This window comes from Chanos chanos, chromosome 7 (genome assembly GCF_902362185.1).
Source record: "Chanos chanos chromosome 7, fChaCha1.1, whole genome shotgun sequence".
Taxonomy (NCBI): Eukaryota; Metazoa; Chordata; class Actinopteri; order Gonorynchiformes; family Chanidae; genus Chanos; species Chanos chanos.
In genome coordinates, this window is record NC_044501.1 from 37,653,920 (window position 1) to 37,664,627 (window position 10,708).

The window sequence follows — 10,708 nt, forward strand, 5'->3', positions numbered from 1 at the left end:
GATTACATAACATTTTTTTTTTAAAAGCAACTCATATACTGTATTACCTAAAAAATACTTTATCCATATACTTCATGTCATTTTAGACCATATAAAGGATCTGTGTAGATTAAGCAGAGATGTCGAATATCTTTGAAGTTGAGAGTTTAGCGGTGGCCGTCTCTTCCCTCACAGTTTGCGTCTATACAGTCGTGTATTTCCTCTCCTCACATGGACGTGTCTTCAGATCTTGAGAGGAGGAGTCCTGTTCAGCAGCACTGATCTTATAGATTTGATCAATTTGGAGAAAAACTAAACGCCTGTCTCTGATTTGTCCCTGTAGCTGTTTGATGATTTGTGGTAGTTTCTCTAATAAGGTAAGAGTGAGCGTAATTGGTGGTTGTGGTGAGGGTGCTGTCTCTAGGGGGGTTGAAAGTGCACAGATACTTCAGTCACTCTGAGAGATCAGAGGTGAAGGTTCTTCTCTGTGCTGAGCTGTTCAAACAGAGTGTTGTCTGGGGCAGAGAGAGAGAGAGAGATGGAGAGGTGGATCATTTTTCTCTTCTCCATCATTCAGGTCGTCACAGCTGGTAAGTGCAGGTTCATGGTCAAAAGGTCAAGCGGTCACTTAAAAAGAGTTTGTATGGTGTAGAGAGAGAACAAAAGAAAACATGTTTAAGATGTAATAAATGATGTGATTAAGAGAGATAGAATCCTTTTAATGGCTGTAATGAATTTTATACAAATATGTACGGATATAGTACAGTGTTGAGACTTTCACAGCAGTAAATTTACAGATTGTTGATTGATATTTAGACTTTAAATATTTGTCTACTTTGAAATCATGCAGGGCTGGAAATCACTTGAGGGATTTCCTTGCATACAGTTCACATAGTGTTTACATGCACTTAATTCGTTTTAAAACAGGATATTTTAAATTGCTTTAAACAACAACAAAAAGAAAAAATTAAGCAATTTTTCAACATAGAATAAAAGTTCCTGTCTGTTGGCTATCTCTCTCTCTCTCTTTCTCTCTCTCTCTCTCTCTCTTTCTCTCTCTCTCTCTCTCTCTCTCTCTGCTCCAGACAGTGTGAGGCTGGTGAATGGTGGTAAGCGCTGTGCTGGGAGAGTGGAGGTTCTTCATGAGGGACAGTGGGGAACAGTGTGTGCTGATTTCTGGGATAAGACTGATGCTGCAGTGGTGTGTAGAGAGCTGGGCTGTGGGGAGGCTGTAGAGGTGTTGATTACTGCTGTTTTTGGAGAGGGATCAGGACCAATCTGGATGGACGATGTTGGCTGTAGTGGGTCAGAGTCTACACTGAAGAACTGTGAATCAACAGAATGGGGTAAACATAACTGTCTTCATTCTGATGATGCTGGAGTCATCTGCTCAGGTAGACTGGACACAATTTTTCTGTATCATTACATGGATATACTGACATACTCATTTATCAGACAAGTTCATTGGCGCATTAAGGCTCAGCATTAACTTTTTTGCTCACTGGTCCCTGTGACTAATGTTTTCTGAAGACACACACTACTTTCTACTTGCATGTTCAACAGCTAAAACAGTTTTAAAACTGCAAATAAATGGTCAAAAGATCAAATGGTGAAATAAGGATACACGGATGTGTTGTTTTTTCTGTATTAAATTCAAATGTAAACAAAAAAGACCACTAGTGACTTATCTTATTGCATCGTACATCTGACGAATAAAAAATCATATTATTACACGGGCAATCCTTGCCCATTCATCAGATTAGTACATTAAGGGTTAGCATGAACCTTTTTGCTCCTTTTTCTTAAAATATAGATACATGATCAGATCAAATGGTGAAACAAAGATAAACGCATGCATTTGTTTTGATTTATTGTACTCAAATGGAAACACAAAAGACTCGTTTGGTAACAGTGACTGATCTTATTAAATCGCTTTTCAAATGAATAAAAAATAAACAGAGTAGATGAACTACGAATTTAAAACTCTGGAAGAAAAAGAAAATCAGAGTATCAATAGTAAAAAAAAAAGTCTTCTTTTTTGTTCCATGACCATTACTCTCTGAGAATTAAAAAAAAACGAGCTGCCTGCACACGCCGGTAGGTGGTCCGTCGTAACAATAATGAAGTATAAGGAGCAAATGTGTTGAATTTTCGGTTATACTTGATTTACTCTCGGAGCACTCCTAGCGGCATGTCAGTCGTAGTACTGATGTGTTTATAATCATTGCGTAAGTCGTCAGCAGTCATCTGGTGAAGGTATCGATTGTCTCTCGCCTTCCTCATCTGTGAACGGCTGGCGTCCTCCTGACATTTGTGGAGCACCTCGCAAAATTCAGTTCCGGGCTTCATGGATGCAATCGCGAATAGCTCAGTAATCTCTTTGTGCTCCGCACTCTCCGCACAGACCGTGAATGATATATTTCCCGTATAATTCCGCTGGAAACTCCAGCCGTAAAAGAACTGGATCTACCAGAAACAGAGGCAATCATTCTGTTCTGGATAATTATAAGACTTGTTTTTGTAAATTTATTTATTTTTAAAAGTAACATGGTGGTATTTTTCAGTGTTACAGAGTTGAAGTTGTACAAAACAACACCCCACTCTTCAAAAAAAAAAAAAAAAAAATCTCAAAGCCATGGTAATCAATTAGCACCTCTGTCCTCATAGGGGTAATGTCAGCGTCATTTTAGATGTTAAATTTCCAACAGTAAGGACACGGTTAGTCATTTAGGTGGACAAGAAGTCCCATTTGAAATCAGGATGACAACTCAGGATTTCTCATTGAAAACCATGTCTGGAACACCACGAGTAAGCACTATGAATACATTAAACTTGCATTTAATTTTCCGAGAAATGCTTAGGTAGGATACAGAGGGTAGAAAATTTAGCCTGTCGCAGTAGGTAGGGGAGCAAGCTCAAGCAGAGTTAGAAATTTTAGAAATTTGTCTGTCTGGCCAAATTTTCCTCAGGAATAAGATGCAGAGATCAGTAATAAGTTCATTTACAAGTGTCATATACATTTTTATCATGAGTATTATTATTATTATTTATCATGTATTATTGTTGTATGCATGCTTAACTAATGTTTATTAAATTGTCAAAACAGACATCTCAAGGGTCTGTATTTAACCAATATAAATAAATAAAAATTCTGGGACAGGATGCAGACACAGTATCAGTAAAGTGAAAAAAGCTAGATGATGTCTCTATGGTTTAGTTAAAAGGTTAAGTAACATGGCAGCAGGGGGCCTTCGGTTTTTTGCACCTGTTCTTTGGTCAAACCACAAGCCTTGGAAGAAAAGCACCCCTCACCACTCGCTCGCTCCCCCCCCCCCTCTCTCTCCCCCTCTCTCTCCCTGTCTGTCTCTCTCTGTCTCTCTCTCTCTTTGTGTATGTGTGTGTGCTTTCACTGTTGAGAACCAGTTTCCTGTTATAATTTGAAGTATGATGTGTTCCCATGCTATTGTAAGAGTTTAGACGTTGCGTTATTTCAACATCTTCATCAAATGTGAAAGCGATTTCTTGTAATTACATTTCTAAAATGAAATTATAATGTGTTTTGAATTGACAGGTCATGTGACCAGACTAGCTGATGGATTTAATTTGTGTTCTGGGAGACTAGAGCTTCTACGTGGAAACAAATGGGGCACGGTGTGTGATGCTGCCTTTGACCAGCAGGATGCAGAGGTTGTGTGTCGAGAGCTGGGCTGTGGGGCTCCTGGAGAAATTCTGGGAGGAGCAGCTTTTGGCAGAGGGGAGGGCCATGTGTTGTCAGATGAGTTTCAGTGTGGAGGAAATGAATCTGAGATATTCCTTTGTCCAAAATCACCGTTTCAGAAACTAAATTGTTCCCATGCTAATGATGTGGGACTTACATGCACCGGTAAAGTTTCTGTTTTTGTCCTCACCTTTGAGTAAATCATCACAAGTGTCTGAAAGTATAACATTTCCTTTAAAAACATTAAGAAACTTTGAACATCTTTATACACACAATTACAGTACAACAACAATTACTTTAATATGACTTTATTGAATGTGTAGGATAATCATTTTGGTTTTCCTCTATGCAATATTTTATCTCTCATTAACTGTATATGTATTGTATATATATTTACTAGGAAAGAACTGTCGAACCTTTACTGCTACATTCTCCTGTGTGTACAGTAATGTTTCTATGACCCTAATGGATGACTTTTCATACACAGCTTACACAGAGTTCAAACTAGTGGGAGGCCCTGACTCCTGTGCTGGTCGAGTTGAGCTGCAGTACCTGAGTGAGTGGGGCACAGTGTGTGATGCATCATGGGACAAGAGAGCCGCCAGTGTCCTCTGTGGACAGCTGAATTGTGGGAGTGCTCTGGCCGTCGTGGGGTTGGACCATTTTGGAGAGGGGAGTGGCCACATTTGGTCTGATGTGTTTGACTGCCAGGGGAATGAGACTCACCTCTCAGAATGTGTCATCTCCTCATGGAGTCGAGCTTCATGTTCTCATGAACAGGATGTTGGAGTCATCTGCTCTGGTGAGCTTCTGTAATTTTAAAGTGAAAACCTGGTTACAACTGAATGTCTAATAGGTATATGATTTAGGAACTTTAATTAAATTAGTACTAAGATGACACATAAATCCACTGAAGTAGGGGGTGCTTTTGATAAATATGAGCTCTTCTCTTTAGATTCCTCAAAGTCTGTTCAGAATGGACTGTTGCGGCTGATTGGAGAGAGAGAGTGTGAGGGGGAGATTGTGGTTTATTATCGTCAGGCCTGGCGTAAAGTTCTGTTGAACTCTTTTGGTCTTCCTGAAGCCTCTGTGGTCTGCAGACAGTTGGGCTGTGGCTCTGTGATAAAGTTCTGGAGCTCCTCTCCGTCCAGCCCTGAGGGCACTGAAGTGTGTCTGATAGATTTCTGGTGCTCTGGAAATGAAGCTCATGTATTAAAATGCAATATCAGACATAGTACAAACTGCAGTCATAATGAACACCCATCAGTCATCTGCTCTGGTGAGACATTTTGATGATCTAAACTGGCCTTGAAATTTAGATTCACTATTCACTATTAGTTATTTTTTTTTCTGCTCTTATGGTTGATTCCATTGTCTGTTTCTAAACTCAGGTCACAAGTCCCTCAGGCTGGTGGGTTCTGGGAGTGGCTGTGCAGGGAGACTGGAGATTTTCCACAAAAACTCATGGGGGACAGTATGTGATGATTCCTGGGATATTGAGGATGCCCAGGTCGTGTGCAGACAGCTCCAGTGTGGAGAGGCCCTGAGTGCCCCAGTTCCAGCCTGGTTTGGTCCTGGAACTGGACCCATATGGCTGGATGAGGTGGAGTGCCTGGGGAATGAGACGTCCCTGTTGAGTTGTTCTTCAAAGAGATGGGGACAACATGACTGTGGACACAGTGAGGATGTGGGAGTGGTGTGTTCAGGTATTCTGTCATAGAAAGACCTTAGTAAATGTACATTTAATTACTCATCTGTTTGATGCTATGTTAAGGCCTGTGCTAGCAAACAGTTAACTTGCGACACATCCCATGTTCTGTGTTTGTGTTCATGAATGTATAGCTTATCAGCAACTAAGGTTATTGTGAATATATATTCTTTTCACCAAATGGTTGTATTTTCAAGTGATAATGCATTAGAATTTAACAATGGTTGTGATTACTGTACTGGATTATAAGTAGAACTGATGAGTCTGAAAAAAAATGCACTTGGAAATCTGTGCTGATTTTCATGTCTGGGACTGATCCTCTTTTATAAATATTGTGACTTTTTCCATCATAGAAGTCAGTTGCAGACAACTAGACTGACATAACACCATTACTCAATCTTAAATATGACACTTTGTTTTTTCAGAGTTCAAAGAGGTCAGACTTACTGAAGGCTGCTCAGGGAACCTGGAGGTATTTTATAATGGGACCTGGGGTAATGTCTGCATGAACCAGATGGACTCAGACACAGTCTCTTTAATCTGCCAAGAGCTGAACTGTGGAAAGAGTGGCAGTGTTGACTGGGCCAGACCAAGAGTGGCTTCAGCTCCAAACTGGCTTGATTTAATGAAATGCAGACCACATGACGTCACTCTGTGGCAGTGTCCATCTTCACCCTGGGGTCAGAATGAATGCACTGATGTTGAAGTGGCTCAAATTACCTGTTCAGGTAAGACAGCATGGTATTTTAATCTTACCTGTAGTTACATTTTGCTATATATTTTTTTTAAACATGCTGTCCGTGTATCAGTGGTGAAGATCACGAACATCTCTGCTGTGAAAATGATGGGACACAATGATTCTTTCTTAAAATTATGAGTACTTTTATTACTTTAAAAATAATTTTATGATTATGGTTTCACCATATTATAAACTGACAGTGGCATTATGTTGCTCTTATTTTATATAAAGAAGAAAAAAGTTTCAATCCACGAAGTCATTTGACCTGCTCAGCATCTCCAACCCGGAGACCATGTACAAGTAAGAAAATTGGACCATTGTTTGTTGTGTTATGTGCTATGTTATGCTGTGATATGTTATGATATGATATGCTGTGATGTGATATGATATGATATGATATGATATGATATGTTTTATGTTATGTTCCCATACCTCTTTCAGGTTTCTCTTATGTTTCAGACAGGTTGCTCTTCCCCATAAGAAATTCATTATATAACCTAGCAATCCTGCTATTTACCTTATTTCTGTGAGAAGATTACAAAATATTCTACATTCCAGAAAAGTATTTGTGTTTATGATAATTATATAAACAGATGATACTGATACTGATGATTTTAACACAAAGCTCTAGAGAGTTTCAAAAGCTAAAACAAACGAAAAATAAGAAACTGCTTAAGTGCTGTATGGGGGAAAAAAACAGCAAAGGCTATACAGTCAAACAGTTTAGAAATGCCAGACAGTTAAGACAGATGTTCAGAAATCACTATGAGAAACCCCTCTCGTGTGAACACAAGTTGGACTGATGTTCAAGAAAGTAAATACATTACTTAATTTATAGAAAAAAAATATATGCCCATAAAAATAGTATAAAAAAGCATAAAAATACAATGGAACAGCAGATTAAAGATCAAATCAGCATACACCAACCCAAAGAAAGAAACAAAGAAGCAAATTTTTTCAACTGGATATCAGGTGGAAAGTCACAAAGTCAGGCCTTAATCTGTGGTACAACACAATGCATCCGTGAGGAAAATGCAAATACATTATGGGGTCTTTGATTATTCTAATAAGTCATGGGGACACTTATCACGTGTTTTGTAGACCGTCTACCCCTCAGACTGATGGGAGGAGAGGGCCAGTGCTCTGGGAGGCTGGAGGTTTATCATAACGGTACCTGGGGCTCAGTCTGTGATGATCTGTGGGACATGAGGGATGCTCAGGTGGTGTGCAGGCAGCTGGGCTGTGGTCAGGCACTGAGGGCTGATGGGAGTGTTGTCTCTGGTCATGGAGAGGACACTGTGTGGCTGAGTAGAGTGGAGTGCAGAGGCAGTGAGATCCAGCTGTGGGACTGCTCTCTCTCCCTGAAGAACCACACTGACTGTTCCAAAGAGAGACACGCCAAGGTCACCTGTACAGGTTTGAAAGAGAAAACCCGATCTACTTATACATAGTCAAATATATCATGTTTGTACATGTGTAGATATTACATTGACCTTTTAAACATTTATTGGGTTTCCTACTGTTTCATTAATTTTCATTCTGTTATGGATGGTGCTATTCATTTTAGCTGCGACATAACACAACATGTACATCATCCATAAATATCACATGCATTTGGTATTAAAGTTGAAGAAACTCAGCTCATTTCAGGTGCAGCATTGATGATCTACTTTCTCTTTTTACAGATCTATCTTCTCAACCTCAAAGCACCACAGGTGGGTCGTATGTTTTTTTGTTTGTTTGCCTTTTAAAGATCATTATTATAGGCTAAAAATTTAAGAGAAATGGTACCATACACAAGAGGCATAATGATCCATGTAGTGGCATAATGATCCATTCTCTTTGTGATTAAATTTTACACATGTGCCCTTGTGTGTGTTGTGTTTCTAGGGAAAATAATGGCATCTACTACATCCTTAATGACATCAGGTAATGTGATTACCCATATGTTTTCCTGACTCTATTCTTGGTCACCAAGAGTAGAGTCCTCAAAGTTTAGTAAATCCTTAAACTTTACATGTTTAAAGCACTGAAAATGGCTATGAGAAGAATTACACTTTCTTGACCAATAATTTACTTTGGCAAACAAAGTGGTGGGATGCCTTGTTAAAATGACACAATAAATCTTTATGGTTCATTCTGCTGTGGTAATAATTTTTTTTCTGGCCACTTACAGTTGTCCCCAGACAGACCATGCCATCACATATTCAGACTCAGTCTCCAGCTCCTAGTCTTTCTGTTCCCTTGGTGGTGTTCCTGGTTCTAGGAACACTGCTCCTACTGCTGACGGTGCTTCTGGTTGTGATGTTTTACCAGAATAGAGCAATGAGGAGAGGTAGGAGAAACTTTCAGGTCAGACTGTAGAGATCAAGTCTCTGTAGATTTTTTATTACTAAGAAAAGAACAAACAGAACACGAACAAAAAGCCCTCTGCTTCATCTCTGCCATTATATACCACTCACTATGTCTTCATTTGGTCGATATATAAAATATGAACCATTGTTTTTTGTCTTCTCTCACTCAGTCATCTCCAAGAGGAAAAACATGACTGTGACTGAGGTGGTCTATGAGGAGATTAATGACAGATTCATCACTAAAAGAACCAGTAACACTGTTCAGAGGGGTGAGTTAGGCTGAAGTGGGGGATGTATGATTTGTTCTCCAAACACATATTCAAACCATACTGCAAACTGGTAGAATACATGTACATGTAAAATAACATGAATTAATTCAGAAGTAACCAACCTTCCTCATAAGCAAAACTTTTTTATTGGCAAGGGCCTTGTGTTACACTGTTTATTATGGATTACACAGATTACGATACAATAAAATATCACAATATATATTGATGTAGTGTATGTTGTGATATATAGTGCTACATATATTATTGTAATTTACTGAGAATACATGTAACCTATATTCTGTGGCTGTGTGGGATAACCATGAAATGTCCACAGCTCAGCAATGAAATGAAGAACATGTGTAATTAACCTGTGTATTGCCCTAGCACTTTAGTCTGAAGAACTTAAAGTAGCAAGTGTATTGTACTTAAATTTATCCTCTTTTGGGTCAGGCCCAGAGAACTAGCCACACTGGAATAAGATGCTATGCTTATCTGTGTACTTGGAGTAAAGGTTGTACAAGAGTTAAGTTACAGTATCTCCAACCTGACCAGAATGGGGCTGTCTAAAAGCTGAAGGCAGTGAAAGTTTTCAAGCCCCTATTTGTTGTTTCTGGAACGTGAAACACCTGTGTGCTGCACCTCTCTAACGATGGGAACTCACTGATTGGTCCTCTTAATGCATGTCCAACTGTGATAGGAACTCTTTAGGACTCTGGCTTATCCTAGAAAAACTGGATCACCACAAAGCAAGATAATCTCTTCTTGTTATATAAGTCTCCTTGAATCCCCTCACCTCCCATGGAAACTGGACATTTGATATCAATATCTGGCTATAACCTGTCTAACCTGTTTATAGGCCTCAATGAGGTTTATGTCTATGGGTGGGGCAAATGATTTCCTCAATCTGTCCACTGATAGGCTTAGAATACAGCTTTCTATTGTAAACAGAGGAATGTAGTCTCTTTGGGATTTGCGCTGCTGGTACAGATGTCAATTTGTACTCCTGGGCACAAAAATTTGCCATTTGGAACTCGGCATAACAAGGGCGAGTTTATTAACTGTTCATAACTCGGCATTCACTTCTTCTATCAGGGAGGTATGAACTTGGTGAATCAAACACATCGAAATAATTTTATATGATAAGGACGAGGATAAAGTCATCAGGTTAACAGATAGAGATTAAATATCGACCTTATGCCGCGATCAGACTACATGCTGTCTTTCATGACGGTCACCATGTCAGATTAGGCAATTACAGTGCCATAAATTCTTGCAAAGTCTTGGCCAGGAGAATGGCAACACTACAAGTATGAGCCCGAATAATCATCGTATGCTGCCTTTCACAATCTTGCATGTGTTCAAAGGTCATCGGGTAGGTGGGTCAAGAAATTGTCAATTGTCAGTTGTCAATCGGAATATGTCGTAGGAGATGCCAAAGTAGCAGGAAAATATGAAAAATTCGGACATGCTAGACTTTTCGTCTGGGTGGCGTGGCATGTCCCAGATGCCAAATAGCTGTTCTTAGATTATGTCACACTACAAGGGGTAACAATGCCCATTTTTTCGTTCCTGAAGTTCATATTCGGGCCCAATGCTGGAAGTTTGTCTGCGACGAAATCAGGCTGAATTCGTGTCATCTGAACCTGGCATTAGGTACCGTGTACTTAGCGGCATATGCTTAGTCATATTTTTTTTTCTAAACAGAGAAGTAATTCATTTGATGTTTTCTGTGATTCTGTACTGTATAAAACAATCATAAAGTATGTAAGATGCTAATATAATGTGCTGTGATGCTAACCTGCTAACTGTCTAAGATGCTAACTTCTGGAAGCTAGCCAACTCAGAATTTTCACTAAACTAACTATCTGGAATACGCCCCAGGAGGGACTCTCATAAATATAGAGCACCTTCCCTGGTCTGCAGGAAGAGTTTATTTCAAGC

General features: G+C 39.4%; 1 protein-coding gene across 1 annotated transcript in view; it reads right to left on the reverse strand.

The window, feature by feature from the left end:
- Window positions 1-3,926, reverse strand: part of LOC115816325 (uncharacterized) — a 30,140-nt gene extending 26,214 nt beyond the window's left edge. Inside the window, exon 1 of the mRNA XM_030779281.1 lies at window positions 3,861-3,926. Coding sequence (XP_030635141.1) covers window positions 3,861-3,926 — 66 coding nt within the window. The remainder of the gene's footprint in view (window positions 1-3,860) is intronic.
- Window positions 3,927-10,708: the final 6,782 nt, after the last annotated feature.